The sequence below is a fragment of the Protopterus annectens genome, chromosome 7.part0 (genome assembly GCF_019279795.1).
Source record: "Protopterus annectens isolate FY-2018-M chromosome 7.part0, PAN1.0, whole genome shotgun sequence".
In the NCBI taxonomy this organism is placed as follows: Eukaryota; Metazoa; Chordata; order Ceratodontiformes; family Protopteridae; genus Protopterus; species Protopterus annectens.
The window spans coordinates 799,855,732-799,873,930 of record NC_056739.1 but is presented as its reverse complement, the minus strand read 5'-3'; the positions used below and the strand labels follow the sequence as shown (position 1 = coordinate 799,873,930).

Here is an 18,199-nt window from a genome sequence, read left to right as displayed (position 1 = left end):
TCTGGGTTTGACATGGCCTTGTATGTTAAGCAGAGATCGCCTCTGAGTAGATGATATGTGACAGAGTATAGCTGGCGTTTTTTTTAGATGGCCAGCACAGGGCATCTGCTTTAGGCCTCTGATTCTTTCAGTGAGGTATTTCTGCGGCCTTTCAAAAGCATTGATCCCTACACAGACAAACAAACACACATACACAGAGTTTCACAGTTGCCATGTCTGGGATTAAAACTCTTACCTAACTAGTACATCACACTACAGCATTACACAGTTATAGCATGCGCCACAGACCATAAGTTTGCCTAGGTCAAATGATAATAAAGGTGTTTAAAAAAAAAAGTAGTAAGACAAAGGCTGGGATTCAAAAACATTGTTGTGTAGCATGCGATGCATGCTTGCTCTGAAAGACTGGCGCAGCGTTGTCTTAACTCATTCTCCCACATATTACATTCCACTGCAGTGAGTCTAAATGTGCTACAGAAAATACACGCAAATGTCAGAATGTATAAAGACATGCAGATGGTTTTCACTTTTGTTTAATAAGCAAAATGAAAATAAAACGGTATGGAAACAATAATTTCAGCAGATAGTTAAAACGATACATAATTAAAACAATAAATAAAAGAAATTATCAGCCATCATAAACATTGTAGAAGAAAATGTTCAGAAAGAGGATATTAATAACCATGACAAAAACAAGATATGAAAATGAGGACTTAATAATATTAAAATGTATGCAAGGTGATAAAAGTCTCAATTCATTGTCATCTATAGAGAAAAGTGCATACCTGTCAAAAGACATGTTTTTCTTGAATATAGTGAAAATGCTCAGAGATGCAGCAGCCATTGCATAGCAGCGTACCATCAACCTTGGCAATCATACAGCAGTGTTCTGTCAATGTTAGTGCCACTTCTTCCCACCACTATGTGCGAAGTACCAGCTGGCCCAAACGCAAATGGTACCCTAAGTCACAGTCTCACATATCAAGAAATTACTGGTCACTTTACAGTCAATTAGGAGATTGTATAGGACTTGGCTGATATGTGCAACCTGCACACACAGAATCAATAAGACTGTATGGCATTCCCATAACTGTGGTATCCAAAGTATATATAGCTCTCCTCATACTGGTTACAGGGACCTTTCAGTGACCATCTGGTAGCATGATGGACATCTCACTGGATTTCATATTTAGAATTTTCAACAAGTTCCTTTATATAATGCTTCTACAAGTGGAGGCTCACATATGGTTCCCAGCACACCACAGGACAAAGAACATTATGTTTGCCTTCCATACCTCTCAGCTGTCCAGATTTTCACAGAAAGTCCAGACTTTTGCCTTATATTTTTGGTCTGCTCCTAATAAAATGAGGAAATAAGTGGTTTTCACTGATAATTAAAGACACTAATTAATAACACAGATTTCACTTTCCTTCAGAAAATGTATGTTAACACAAAACCTGTTATTCTAGAAACATTCTAACTTTATAAAAACAATATTTAAAATGTATTCCTATTTTTGGGCCTTTATCCCCCATTATTTTAGGCTTTCTTGTGCTAAGAGTTGCAGAGGTATGCTGCCTTCTACGACACTCCCTTGGGATACTGTTTGCCACAGACATGCACCAATAAAGGTCCCAACTTGCCCACAGCCATAACGGTTTGAGAACAGGAAAGTCCACTATTCCATGACCTACCAGGTAGTGTGTGACATTCATAGAATCATAACTGTCTGCAAAACACTCTGGCAGTTCACATCATTCACATATGTGGCACACATTTCGGCTACATCACCATTTCCTGTCTACTGAAACTCCACAGGACAATCTATTTAGTAAATGCAGGCACTGTCACTAATGTTAGTGCACACTGCAAAATTTCTACTGGGCCCAAATACAGAGCTAAAGGGGGCCATGCAATGAGCTGTCCATGCTAGCTGACCCTCAGTTCTGCAATGGAAATTACCAACAAGCATTCCTGCCTCATCCCCTCAAGCACGTAAAGTAGTTTCTCTGGTCTCCACTGGAGAAACTGTTCACTGTCTAAGCACCCACATCCCTCCCCTCCCACCAGAGACAGACACTAGCCACCATTTGAATTCCATTTCCTTGGACTGCAGTAAGTATTTCATCCCTATCTACCACAAAGCCACATTACAGTTTGGCCAAACACCAACATAACATTGCACATAGACAAAATTGCAATATCATACAGCATGTATCCGTGCTGCTCAAAGCCTACTTCTGCTACCTTGGCACATCAGAGGGTGCTCTCCAGTGTGCCAGGCTGATGCACTTTTGCTACCTTGGCACAGCATGGGGGTGCCCTCCAATGTGTCAGGTTCGTTCTTGGTGGTGTTCGGTGGGTGCATTTAGACATGACAGCCCTTTATAGCTTAAATTACTACTGCTAGGTTGCTTCTTGATCTCCCCTGTCTGAAAGTAGGTTCATACTAGGCTATCTGCCCTAGGGCATTTATAAGCCTAGTGAAAACAAAAACCAGAAGACAAAATTACCCTGTACTTGTGAACGCCAAGGGAATTCTTGTATAGTCCACACTTGTAAATTCTCTGCACTCAAATGGCTGCTGTAGACAGAATCCAGGATAAAATCAGTTATGTTAGATACTAAATAAATGTCCACAAAGAGGTCCTATATGACAAAATATCCATATGAATCAAGTAGTAAAAAAGATTTCTCCAAAAGCTTTATTGAACCAATACTGTGAAGCGCTTTTCGTCACACTAATAGTGGGACTTCTTCAGACAAACAGATTCTAACAAAAACCAAGGTTTAAATACTGGTTTTGGCACCAAAAAAGGTGCCGTTGCTAGGTTACAGTTCTGTGCTTCAATTAGTTAAAGGTATAGTGTCCTAACAGCTAATGAGGTGAATCTATGAATGAATTTAAAACAAAATCAACAAAACTTCAGAACCATTAAAAAGATTAAAAGACACCATGACAGTCTATTCATGAGCACAAAGAGCACAAAATATAGCTGAGTTTGTGGTGGATGTTTATCGGCTCGGTATTAATCTAATTACAGAAAATGTAAATTGCATGCGGGACTTTTCACTTTGTGATTTTTAGTAAAAATAATGGAAGAATGGGAGACAGAAAATGGGGGATATATTATCTGGGTTCCAGGACTCAGCAGACTTGAATTTAGGAGTTGAAGCAAACTGGAAGAATGCTTTTACAGCTAGTATGGAAGATTTACAAATTAGTAAATGGAGTGGCTAGATGGCGGTGGTAGCTGTTGGCAATAGTTAGGTGTGAATGAATGGGGGATGGCTAGCTGCAACCTTCATACAATTCATTTCAATAAGAATCACATTTTTATTTACTGTTGATATTATATTGCAAGTATCCCTATTACGTAAGTTTTGTGCTGTACTAAATTTACAAATTTCCTTCATCTAAAGTTGCAAAAAAAATGAAAATATGAATTTCCCCCACTTCTTTCCAAATAACTGTATGTTAATTTAAAGACAAGCCCTCCCAAGTAATGTCCAGAGCAACAGCCATTATGTCACAGAGAGCTGAAGAGCTGATGTTGTCATATGAGCATCATAAGGTATAAATGCTACATACTACTGGGGTGCCACTCACCAAATGGCAGGAGATACCTATAGCCCTGCATTTCTATGGATAAGGACCATGCCCAGTCAAGGGACCAACTATGGCATGACCCCTGCTGGAACACTGCAGAACTCCTGCTGTTCTGCCTGGTTCTCAACACCAGCTCAGCCAGAGCTAAAGCTAGGACTTTTCCCACTGGTAGTTGGCACCAAGGAAGGATAAAAGCAAGGCCTAGGAGTTATAAAGCATACTGAGGTGGTGGGAAACTTGTGGTCAAAAAAAGACTTCTAGATGGTGGGGGGTAGTCATGGTTTCTGAGACAGCACCCTACTAAACGATCCCCCCCATGAAGTGAGTCACACTACAGTCAAGGAGCAAGGAGTCATCAAATATCTACCCCAACAACTGCAGCTTTTCAGACAGCACCAGCACCTGCATCAATCAAATTCCATATATACAACTTCCAGTTAGATTAATGCTGCTAATGTATGCCTCATTAACTTATTAGCACTTGTATAAATGAGGTGCAGTTATACTGCCGTCTGAGAAATGCCCCTGTTATTTGATCAGAATACAGTACATTTGATAATATTAAATTAATGTTTTGTTAGTTTAGAAGGCATGCAACAGGTCTTATAAAACAGGATGGCCACTTCAACACTGAAACTTCAGACACCAATACATTTGTCGAAGCTACCCACTGAAAAGGAGGAGGTGATTCTCATATTGACAAATAACTGCCCAGCATGGGGGAAATTATTATGCATGCAACTCTTACCTTCTTTGTCAGCAATTTCCCATCTCTATCTTGTAATTTTATATGAGTCACACCTAATTTATCATCTTATGAGTAACAGGTTACCTAGAACAAGCAAACACCAGGACTTGGTATAAAAGAACTCAGCAGTCTAAATATGTGCACCATTGAGCATTGTAGCTTTACCTGTGTAGTTCTTACTGGCTATACAATATGTGCTCAAGTCACAGAATGAGGCTTTGCCTGAAAGCAAGTATTTTCTTACCAAATGGTACACTGATCTTGAGATGGCTACCTAATTTTCATACTTTTCTGCAGATAGGCAATGTAAACAGTTAATCAGATTTATTAAGCCAGATGCAAAGAAGATGCTACAGAAGTAACCACACCATAGCTATAAATACTGATAAGAATGCAGGAACTTCCATCAATCAACACAAGTTCCAAGACAGTCCATCAAAAACCATATCATGCAAGGAAGCAATGAATTCACATTATTTTTTCTGTGCAGGTTCAAGAACTAACCTCCCTATGCAGAAAGCTCTGCCCCATTGACATAATGCAATTGTCTCCAAGATCACTGCAATGTAAAAAATACTGAAGTGATCACAATGACCACATCTGACAAATGTGCATTTCTGCTAAGTAAATATAGTATCAAGGCCGATATGCAGCTGGATGCCACTAATATATGTACAGTTTGAACTCACTGTTCATGCATGTTCATAACGTGTGGACTTTGTGGGAGACTGCATAGCAAGGAGTATTCTGTGGACCACAACTATCTCCTAAAGTATGTGAGCACCGTAATGGAGAATAAGTCATAGTGCATTTTCAGATGTACTGTTAACAGCAAAGCATTATGTTCCCTGTATTCGGTATCTCCAATTCTCCAGAAGGTCGATATGTTTTTAGCAGTATGTGTTTATGGGATCTAAAATTTTGTCTGTTTTAGATGAACAAAAACTGAAATCTGAAAAAAGCAAACTGTTATATTAACAGTATCTGCAAAGCTTGAATTTCCTGCTAAAAAGGAAAACCACATATGTGCTGCGACAGTTAAATGTTCTAGAAGCAATATGAACATGGACGCATCAGCACCCCATGTGGTCAGTGCTTCATGTACAATTTTAAATAACTCACATACTGTATTTCTAGTATTTAACAACAAGTGCACTACCCAGTAAACAAACCTAAATAAATAATACATTGAAGGCAAGTGATGTTACAATGCAATTATGCACAAGACAAAGCAAGTATCAGCATCAACCACCACAATAAATTAACTGCAACTGACAACTTAGTACAGAGACGCATCAATCACCACAATAAATTAACTGCAACATGACAACTTAGTACAGAGACGCTCACAAATGAAAGGCAATATAAGCTGCAGTCAAGGTGAGATTCATACGAAAATCTAAAGTAAGAGACTGCTAAGTGTAAAACTACTACTAATACCTAAATGTCTCTGCTTGGGAACAAGGTTTGCTAACAGCAACAAAAGCATGTGAGGTGACCAGAAAATAACTGACAAATCACTTGTAATGCACACCTTCTTGTATAGTCTATGGATTTAACCTCCAGTATAGAAACAGACCACTAGGTGCCACTGTTGGATAATGCAAAGTAATAAAACCTCGCTGACAGGTAATCGGACAATATTTGTTGACAGATACTGCTTCCTTTCAGCATATGTATCATAGAGTTTGGTTATTAATCATTCCTACACACTCAGACAATTGCATTTCCATTACAGTTTGTTTAACAATGTAAAACCACACACACAAATACACTAGAAAACATTTAACTAACAATATTCATTGTCACCTTGAACCACAGACTACCATCTTCTAACCTGCATAAGCCAAAATAAAACAGCTACTGTCTCTGCTGTCAGAAAAATGTGGTACTCACCCTTGCAACAATACCATTACACTATCACTGCAGCTGTCAAAGCTTTCTTTTTTATTATATCTATAATATGGTCTTTAACGTCTTCCTGTTTGTAAAACAGAGCTGAGATAAAAAAAAAAAAAAAATAAGAACAATTGCATCTTAAGCTTATGTCTCTGTGCAGATATTTTAGACATAATACCCACTACCCTATTACCAGTACATCACACTTCTGCATTTCAACTCGGGTATTAAATCCCTGATCTTGTATCAGTTAATGTATGTCATACAGCCCTACTCTACCCCTAATCTGCATGAAGCCTCTCAGCTCATACATATTTCTACCTTATTTCTTCTCAGTTCCACTGCAGCTCTTTACATCAGTCCTTCTGATGTCTGAATATCTAAAAATACTTCCTCTGTGAGACCTGAAAACATAACTGTATGCTTATTAAATAGCACCAGAGACACTCCTGCCAAACCTCTCCTCAAAATTATTTAACCAAAAATTAGCCACAGGATATTTTCCTGAATTATTGCGCCCCACATTGTTGATGCCCCACCCCAAGGGTAGACCTCCCATGGACCCCAATAATTATAGACCCATCAGCCTTAAAAGCCTCATCCTCAAACTTATGGGTTGTATCATAACTGATCATCAGTTATGATATTAAAACTCCTATAGGTAAACCTTCAACATGTCAGTTTTTTCAGAGGGAAAGCCTGTCTATTAAATCTAATTAACTGTTTCAAGAGAGTCACACAGGTTGGTGACAGTGGTCATGCTGTTCACAAGTTCTGATGTGCCTCAGCAGTGGCAACCAAGAACTGCATCTTCCAAAAGATGAACATCAGTGCCACTGAGCTAGAAGGCCTGTCATAATGAAGTTCAAGTTTCAGACAGGGGGAGGGGAGATGAAATACTCATTTAAGAAACTGCTTCACTAGTTGGTGCTGTGCCACAGTCCTGCCCACAACAAGATCAGGATGCACAGAAATAGCGGATATGTGCACTGTGTCCATAGAACAACCGAGCCCCAAATCATACATGTGTGCAATAAACACAAAGATCACCTGCAGACTAAGTTGTCCGACACAGGGTACCCTAACTGAGAACTGTTTCCACACGGAGACATAGGCTTCCTGAGTAGAAGGTTACCCAACAGCCTCAATCACCTCTGAAACCTCAGTAGGCAAATGCAGAGAGATAAAGTGTTATACAGTAGGATCAGCCATTGAAGTAGACTTGGCTAAATGGGAGACATCTACAACTTAGGCCAGAAGAGGTCTTGTATTGCCCAGGATTCTGGGGCCAACTACTACATCCTTCTTGGCCATCAAGACTCAGTAATGATGACTGCTGTCCTTTTTCCCTGAATTTTAGGATTACCACCGAAAAACAGGCTTGTTAACAAAAAGTAGATGGATGGATGGATAGATGGATAGATGGAGAGATGGATAGATGGATAGATCTCTAAAATCTCAAAAGCATTACAAAAAAAAAGTGGAAGAAGAAAGAAAGAACAATAATAACAGAGGTGGTAGAAATAACAGAAAGTATTGAAAAAATTAAATGAATGTTGAGTAGCGACAAAAAGATTAGGGATTGTTTGTAGGTTAAAGTGAGACCTGAAAAGGTGGATCAATAGAACACATATGAAAACATATGGAAGAGACAGAGTGAGAGACTGTGTGCAGATACCAAGAGGGGAATGTCTGAATGAAAATAATAAAAGATAATGTAAGAAATGTATATGGATTGATGGCAAGGAAGTCATATTAAGAGCTAAACCAATAACTGAAAATGAGTGAAATTTTAGGATCAGTGTGGTCCAAGTATATTAAAAAGGAAGAATCTTTGGGAGTCAGTACCTAAAAAGAATGATTTCTCATTAAAGTTTATATTTGTACTACACGAGGAATGAACGGAATGTTTGCATGTGAAATGAAAACAATTTGCAGGATTAAAAATAAATCTGAACAGCAGACCAGTAAAAGACCAAATTGTTAAAAAAAAACATAGCACAGTCCTCAACTAATTAACTAGTTTACTAATTGAGATTACAACTCATTGTGCACATGCACTAATACAGAATAGTACAAACTAGCCCACACACCATGCAAAATTCAGCCATGTTAGCACACCCACATAGTCTAAAACACTCAATCACAGACTACACGTATCAGTAAAGTGGGGAGTAACCCCTCAAATATGTACCCTTCCGGTGGGGACAGGTCACCCAAAGCTTCTATCCAACTCCAAGTTCACATTTATCTTGAAGTAAGTGCTGCTTAGGACTTAAGATTTGTACACACATCTTGTATAACAGCCACCTTTCATAGTGTTTGCATACTCCACACCAAGTACATACGCTCATAGCATTATTCTCCTGGTCACAGCATTCTGCTGACCATATACTATATTATATACATGTATGTGTATATATAGATTTTTTCTTCCCTAGTAGCAGCCATTTTCAGTCCTGATAGCCATATTAGGGCACTGAGAAAAAAATGCTACTCGTTTGCATTTCAGCTGCTTTGCATTTCACCATAAACTATAGTCAGCTCTTCCTTTTAAAACTAAAGACACTACTGAGCAGAAAGAAGCATTCGTTTAGCACATGACTGAAGCTGCACAAGTATCCAAGAGTTCAACTCAACTGCTTTGCCCCGCACTAAAAAAATGAAAAGTTCGTATATCACTTTAAAGAGTTTCGAACACTTTGTATATGCCTTACCGCATATGTACCACAATGCTTTTTGCCCCCTGTCCTAATATAGTTGAGGCATTCTTTAATAAAACGCTTCTTAAATAAAACATGGCCAAATAAAGTTATAAAATCCCTTGTGAAATAAGGTTAGGGTTAATGTGGTGATGCGTTCATAGACTTTAATCTACATATCCCATGCACATGCAAAGGAGCATCCATTAAAGTCTATGAATGCAGCTCCACATTAACCCTAACCTGATGTCACCAGTCATAGAGGTCAACAAATGTAAGGGTAGGGAAAATACCATTTTTGAACATTATATATTATATTATATTATATTATATTATATATTATATTAAATTATTATATTATATATTATATTAAATTATTATATTATATTATATTATATATTATATTAAATTATTATATTATATTATATATTATATTAAATTATTATATTATATTTTATATTATATTATATTATATTATATATTATATTAAATTATTATATTATATTATATTATATATTATATTAAATTATTATATTATATTAAATTATATTATCAGGACTTTTAAAATATGATTGAAAGGAGAGTATGTCACACATCGTACACTGGGTACCATATGTTAATCAAAGGTTTCAAAAAACATTAATCTTGGAAACAAATGTTGAGCAGTAATGAAAACAAACATTCAAAAGAAGCCTGTTATTGACACAGTCCATCCTGACACGTTAAAAGTCTCTAAAAGCTCAACCAATTACATTCCCCTTCACCATAAAATTAAATGTTAGCTCAGCTATGTACACTTGAAAACAATGTTGAACAGAAACATTCAAAAGAAACATGTGGTTTAATACAGCCAAGAAACTACAAAAGTAGCTCAACGTAAGCGTATCTTTTCTTGTATTATTCATTATAGATGCAGTTTCATTCTCTTGATGGCCATAAATTGAAAGTGGTTGTCTCATTTCCCCCAAGAAAAAAGTTTAATGATGAAAAGAAATAAAGAACTGCCTTTGCTAGACCTAGAATAAAGGATAGGTGTTACAGTTGTACTACAGTGGGGAAAAGTAAAACAAAAAAAAAAAAACTGGAACACAGAAGGCCTCTGGCTAATGGAGTTCGCAAATGACTGCAAACTAGGAGCCATAGTCAAGTCCCCAAATGATGTGGACATCCTATAGAAGGCCTCAAGCTCAATGCCAAAAAGTGCAGTGTCATCCCTTTTGGTAAAAACTCTGTACCTATGAGCTACCACATAGGCAGCAATCTACTTAACACCAAATGCGTGATAAGAGACCTTGGGACCCAGGTGGACAGTAGTCTTTCCTTTGATAGTCACATCGCCACAGTAGTCAGGAAGTCCTTCTACATGGCACACCTCATCATAAAAGGGTTTTCATCCAGGAAAAAAAGGGTCATTGTTCCCCTCTACTCGACACTCATTAGACCCATTATAGAGTACAACACCCCTTTTGGAATGTAACTCACAAGACATCTGCAGCAGCTGGAAAGGCCATAGAAGTACCTCACAAAGAGGATTACTGACCTCAAACAAATGCCCTACACTGACTGCCTCAAACAACTCCAGCTTTACTCCGTAGCATATCGCCTACTCCGAGGTGATCTCTGCCTAACATATAAAGCTATGTCAAACCCAGAGCTGTTGGACATGCTACACCTAAAGAAATCCCAATCCCTCCAAGCTACATGCTCTAGGGACCTAAACCTTGTCACCCCAATAAACATTCTAAAAACATGCTTCTGGAGCATTTCTCCCCGGGCCTCCGCTGAAAACAGGATCTGTGGAACCTAGTCGGACTTTCCCGGTCAACAAATGTTAAATAAATAAAATAAATGACATGCTGGAGGGATAAATTCCTGTCCCAGAGACTTCTCATACTCTGAAACAGGCTACCCATCTATGTCAAGCAAAGTTCTTCATTAGCACTCTTCAAGAAAAATCTGGATGAGTGGATGGAAAATAGGAAATACACCCCGGGGATCACTTCTGTGTCTCTGCTCGACAGTGGCACAGGAAAATAACTTTCTTGGGTGGCATAAGCCAGGGAACCTTGTTGGCTAGGCTTACGTAGGCCCTTGTGCCGATAGCCTAGTACCTACCTATGAACCTATGGAGTATACTTCCAGTTCACACAACACAAATCATGTTAGTCTAACAAACAACAATAAAATAAAATTGTACAAAAGATCAAACAAGCTGTAGATATACATTGGAGGGTTCTTGACTTCGCCATAACCCTGTCCAGTCCACCTTGCTATGCTTAGCCTTATTTCAGTCTTCTACCCTACCCTCATTAACACCCACCCACTCATCATTTCCTTTATAAGTTAGCCAATGCCCCCCCCCCCCTTCACAGAACACCAGTAAAACTGCAACACATCATGTCCTAATCAGGTTCTTTATCCTCCCTTATGCTTACACTGAAACTCCCACTACCAGTTCCTTTTGTGTACCCTTAAGAATAACATCCCTGTACCTTTGGCAAGCTCTGTCATTATTCAGTGACCCCCAAATCTAAGTAAAGTATAACTACAAAAGGCCCCAGCTTTGTTCTACTTGCTACATAAGCCATAATGCCATTATCACTTCTAAACTTACTATTTCAAGAGATTTAGTGGGCACTAATTAGTTAAAACCCAACCTAGATAAACCAGGTCAACAAATCACAAAAAGCATTTTGTGGTCCACTTTGATAACTATCTCAAGAGTATAACAACTGATATTATCCCCTTAAGAAAGCAATAACTAGATATTAGAATAAAGCTTCCTACCAAAATGTCTAAACAATACCACAATGGAGCAGGAAGCATTTACTCTACTTTACCTAGCTATACTAAAGCCATCCATTGCAGTCAATATAAAACACAACCCTGGTCCCTTTTCACCTGTTGCTTCTCAACCTGTACCTCTGATTGCTATCATCTCAAGATTCAATTACAATAAAAACTACCCCCAACTACCTAATTCAAACTAATTCACCTGCTTCTTAAGTATCCCACCAGGACCTCACCCAGTTTACTATTACCAACACCTTTTCAGAACAATAATTGAACCACGTGTCAAGCTACATGAATAGAATAGAATAGTAGAATATTGGATCACTGAAAACCAAACATATTCTGGGCATAAATGAACTATATTACCCCTATATACCCTTTAATACTCTTACTGGATAATTTTTGCAGTATCCTTAATAAAAGATCTGGTCAAAAATAGTTGAGTGTTATCTGCACTTAAGAAGGAAGACACCCCCCCCCCCCATAATTGTAGTAAGATCCATTAGAAAGGCTAACATTTACTCCAGGTGAAGAAAAAAAGACAATCCTCAAGCATCTTCTTAATAGTGGATGGTGCAGTGGTGCAGCAGTAGCATTGTCGCTTCACAGCAAGAGGTTCTCCGGTTCGATTCTCGCCTGGGGTGCCTTCTGTGCGGAGTCTGCATGTCCTCCCTGCGTTCGTGTGGGTTTCCTCCAGGTGCTCCGGTTTCATCCCACAGTATAAAGACATGGATCTGGATCATTTCTCCACAGGCCTCCGCTTGAAAATTGACTTTGTTCCAAGTCGAACTTTCCCGGTAAACAAATGAAAAATAAAAAATAAATTAATAGTCACCATCAGACAAAGGTATGTAAGGCAGACAAGTGTTGAGGATTATTTGACTATAATTTTTACAAGCTGCATATGACACCTTCTCCCTCGATGTACAGGTATACTGACCTTGTGCTGGTATTGGTGACCTACTGCAATTTCAGACAAGGACTGAGTCTGCAGGTGTGTCTTGACCTGAAAAGAGAAAGCACAATTGATGTCACAGAAAAGAAAGTTATCTCTTTACCATAATTATAGATCTGTAAGAGGCAGACTCATCCTTAGTACTCAGTAGAATGTATACTACAGGCACTAGGACCACCTGGCTGATAAAACATTGCCAGGCTGGCAGTCAGTTCCATTTCCCATAATGCACCATGCATCCTTTCCTTCCTTCCTTTCTTTCCAGTTCTGCAGTGAACACAAAAGCTACATACAAGGCAACCTCTGAGCAAGTACTGATGGACCTACTGCACATCAGAAAGTGAAACAGCATCAAAAACACTCATTCCAGGATTCTAAATCTTTTCAGCAACATTAACAGAATGGTTTGGAGGGACAGGTAGATCTCACAGAGGATACCACTGCTCTGGAACAGAATCCCCATCCAGATAAAACAAAGCTCATCCTGTCCAAATTCAATCACAACTTGGATCTATGGATTGGTAATAGGAAATTTACCCCAGGGTGCCCCACTGTGGCAGATACTAAATGATTTAACCCATGATTGGAGATTTTCTATATATCTATATCCTAGTTACTACCACTAGAGATAATATAAATATAGTCCATCAATGGGAAAGGTTAATTTAAACACTAAACGAAAAAGGTAATTCCAAGCACAAAACAGGAAATTTGGCTAGGCTTAAAATGACCAAGGGCAGTTAGCCTATTACTAACCTGTTAACTTATAAGATAAAAGAAATAAGGATGGAAAAGGTGAAGAACCACAAGGCATTGGATGAAAGGTGGGAATATATTCCCTAAGCTGGGCCTCCCTCTTACAGATTTTTCATTAAGAAAATTACATAGTTGAAAGTAATATACTTAACATAACAATAGATGCGTGGAACCAGGTCCAACCTCCTCTACTTATAGGACTCAAGGCTAGTAGGACTCGGGCAACTTGGGACTAATAACTTTCCTGGCCACCCAATCTCTGTTAGCCCATGGAAGGCAGAGCACAAATACAAAAAAAAACAAGGAAGGAGACGAAAGCCTCTGGAGCAACATTCAAATACCTTACAGAGAAAGGAAGATGGACCTGGACCCAAACGACCATCATTATGGTAAGTATTTAACATTCATATGTGATAGGACCAGTCCATTTTCCTCAGCCTATAGGACATTGTCCCAAGCATAACTTGCTGGATGGATCATGGAAAAGTTTGCCAGATGACAGCATTTCTAGACTAGCCTGAACTTGAAATACGTGACCTAAAAACATCTTGAAAGATAGCATCTGTGAAGGACCTGAACTTGGGAAATGTGACCTAAAAACACTCTGAAAGATAGCATTTCTGAAGCACCAAAACTTGGGATATGTAGCCTAAAAATATCTGGAAAGACATCATCTATGAAGAACCTGAACTTGGGATATGTAGCCTAAAAATATCTGGAAAGACATCATCTATGAAGAACCTGAACTTGGGATATGTGACCTAAAAATATATTGAAAGATAGTATCTCTGGAAGGATCTGAACTAAGAATATCTGACCACAAATGTCTCACAAGAAATGAGGGACTAATACTCATTCCAAAATATGACAGTCAATGACTAGCAGACCCCAGACTCCAATGATCTGGCTCCAATTCACATAATACTAACTGTCAGAGCAAGAGTAATAAATAATAGATACCATCCCTGGGTGAAGCCTAGGAACCATTACTGCCAAAGCTCGCATACAAGCATAAATGTAATGGACAGCCTAAAGACAGTATGCTGCCGAGCCTGGGAAGACTCAGCCTCAAATGAGAGAAGGTACAAAGTCACCAACAGAGGACCTCGAAAGGAAAAGAAATCTAGTAAGTTCACAGAGAAGCACTAACAGACATCAGTAATCCCTCCAACAGTCTGTTGTCTAATGTAAAGAAAGTGTTAAGACCCACAAGAAAAGTTCTCAATAACATAGAAAAATCTGGAAATTAAGCACTGAATGGCTTGGGCATTAGGCTAAAACCAAGCCATTAGAGAAACAGCAAATAAGACAGTCTAAGCCCAAATGCAACATACAAGACCAATGACATAAAAATTATTCAGCCAAGAGGAATCGGTTAAGCCAGCAACAAGATAACTAAAAAGTTTTGGGTAATATTGAATCCAGCTGCCTGCCAGACACACAGTCAGTCTGGGAATGGCCACCTTATAACAAAAGAAGACAAGTAAAAAGGGAAGGGTAAAAAGTGCCTTTGCCTTTGTGACATAAATGCAAGATCTAAAGTTTGAAGGAGCAACTATTGCAAAGGGAGTCATTTTTTTCTGAAAGAGGGGGAAGAAAATGGCAAGGTGGGATCTGATGACACTGGAGAGTTGTTTAACTCAAAGCTTCTGGAAGCCATATTGTTGATAGTTTTTCAAAGCAGACAAGTTTTCAAGTAAAAAACAAAAGTGTGGGGGGGGGTTGACAAGAGCTATGTCACGAACTGAATGGGACATATAGGGCGAATATCAGATACAGCCCAACCCTGTTACCAAAGGAAGTTAAATGGTTAAAAGTATGCCCAGCTCTGAATGAATCAGGCAAATGACATGGCACAGAAACTCAACACCAAACAAGTCATATACAGAAAAAAAAAAGATTCCTCTGCTGACCATAGTCCTCAAAGAGGAACCAGGATAAAAGATTTCTGATAAAGACAGCCTTGGCACTAGATAGTGAGGGAGAAGGAAGAATTTTCCTCTGAATCCTAATCCCCACACTGATAGGTAAAGTATGGGAGAAAAGGAAGGGAACCAAACAGATATGGTCCAAATGGATTACTATCACAAGATTGAGGACCATAACCTCAAAGACAACAATCCTAGAGCATAAACACCCAGATTCAAACCAGCCAAATCTCAAAATGTCTGCAAGCAACATTGTACACAGAAAGTTTATATCTCCCAGGACCCAGGAACAAGCAATAACATGGGTTCTGTAGGGGGCAAATCCATTGCTGGTAGTCATACGTCTGAATCTCAGTGTTCTCATCTTAGTATTGCTGTCTTCGATCTTGTGATTGTAAGCCCGTCTAAATTACTTTGCTAAAAAATCAATAATAGAATGGATGGTATCATAGGATCAGATACTAGAAGTATGGAAAGGGCTGTGCTGCAGAAGGAGAACAAAGTTCAAGATATTAGAAGCAAAAGGATTGCAAACTGCTTGAGATAAGCACTATCTGACCCCAGTCAGGGATTAGCTGGGGAACAACAAGGCAAACAGACTGAGGTAGAACTTGACAATAAGGTTACCATCAGTCTCCCTTCCGTGGCAGAACTGGAGCATGAATATGAAGCTTAAAAGACTGAAACAATACTGATTTCATCAACTTTAATCGTACTTTGACTTAGGAATGGGGTCTTTTCCCGTCTTGGTATTAGAAACCCAAAAGACTTGGAGAAATTAAAAAAAGGCAGAACTGATCTAACCATGGACATGTCTGATGCTCTACATTAAAAACGCCCCCTCAGATGAGAGATGCCCTAGAGGGCATGAAGTTCAAATTTATGAGAAATGGAACCAAGAAGAATATTGTGTGAGTGATATCAAAATTAAGCACACAGATAGAGGCCTAGCAGGAAGGGAATAAAAAACAGATTGTGACATTTTGATGCAGCAAGATGACAGATGGTTCTCATGGGATATCTCATTAAAGAAACAAAACTACATTCCTCAAAGATGTAAAAAAACGGGACTTTAATTCATTAACTACAACAACTTTGCTGTGCTTAAAGTATGTGAGGATGTGATGGATTGCCTTAGAGGAGGGAGTGTGATGACAGAAGGTGTAGCAGTCCCCAAACAATCAAAGTAATAACAGAATCAGTAAGCAGTCTTGGACCACCTTGCACAGGAAACCTGACAACTGAATCTGCAAGTGTCCCCAAGAGTTTGAATAATAACAGGATTGGAAAGAACTTGTCCAACTGTAGTGAAATCAAACTCAGCAATAGTCTGGCTAATAATGTCTAACGGAATGTTCACACAGCAACATCAGAAGAAAAGTGGTCTGGTGTAAATAAACTGAAAAAGCACAAATGATTAGTAGCAGAGAAGTTCATCACCACTAAGGGGAGATGATAGCTGCAGAGGACGTCAACCCCTGAACTTCGACAGTCACATCCAAGACTTGCATAGGGAAAAATTGGGGCACAGAAAGCACACAAATGTGTATAAAGTTCAAAACCAAAATCTAAAAATTTATATTTATTAAACCTGTATGTAAATTTGTTACACGAAAGCCAGATAAGAAAAAATATTGGGCTTATCTAAAAAATTACCAATAGAGTCAGAATCAGGATGAAATATGTGTTAAAACAGTCACTGGAGCACTGAAGGGTTCTGCACATTTAGGTATTTAATAAATGCATAAAGACACATACATAAAAACAACCAAATTTTACAAAAACTGAAAAATTATTCTAAACTAGACAGTTGTTAAGGCACTGCATATATCTGGTTAAACTCTGAAAAGTTTGTAGAGTAATTCAAAGCTGTAATACTATCTCCAAAAAATCCAAAAATTAGTTGGAATACACGGAGCAATAAATGTGACAGTTCATAACATATGCAGAGAAGGTCTGAAGGGAGAAAATGCTGAAGAGTTTGAAGTGACATAGAGAGGGTAAAGGCATTGAAAACCCACAGAAATTCTGCAGAACTGTTGCAAAACTGCCACAAAACATATTTGAAAATAAATCGTAGTCTGAAAGAGCTGGTAGATGTGATTGCACTTATGTGTGGCAAACGAGATTAGGGAAGGGTTTTCTCCATGCACAAAATTGTGGGAAAAGGGGAAGAGTTTCCTCTGAAAGTCTTCGACTCTGAGCCGTCAGTCAAGTCAACCTCAAGTCTCACAGGTGAAAGATGATGGACCAGTCCTATCACATTTTCTTATGTGATAAAGACGTCTGTATTCAGTAACCAGTAGGATAGAGTCTTAACTAACAATCCTCCTGGGTGGTTAGGCCTAAGGGAACATACCCTGAATGATAGTAGCTCCAAAAGAGCACCTACACCTGCAAATGAAGACCGTCTTGCACTGTTCCACAAATGTGTTCAGAGAAGACCATGTTGCCACAGCTGAAATATTGTCTAACACAGTGCTGCAGAAAAAGACTGTGGAAGTAGACACTGCTGTAGCACTGTAGGTATTTAGAGGACTGGATAAAACTATTAAATGTTTCTCATGGCAAAGTGCAGTGCAACTTGTTAACAATCTGGAAAGTGTGAGTTTGGTAACCTTTTTGCCCAATTTAGTTTTTGTGAAAGACAAAAGTTGGTTATCTTTTCTGAGCGAGCTAGTTCTGTCTACTTAAAATCTGATCTGCCTGTGGATATCATAAAATATAGGAGATATTCACATTGATCCCTGTGGATATCATACAATATAGGAGACATTCACCTTGATTGGCCTATTCTGGGCAAATAC

General features: G+C 38.6%; 1 protein-coding gene across 1 annotated transcript in view; it reads right to left on the bottom strand.

The window, feature by feature from the left end:
- SLC25A35 (solute carrier family 25 member 35) overlaps window positions 1-18,199 on the bottom strand; it is an 88,206-nt gene that overhangs the window by 43,701 nt on the left and 26,306 nt on the right. Inside the window, exon 2 of the mRNA XM_044076102.1 lies at window positions 12,694-12,759. Coding sequence (XP_043932037.1) covers window positions 12,694-12,759 — 66 coding nt within the window. The remainder of the gene's footprint in view (window positions 1-12,693; window positions 12,760-18,199) is intronic.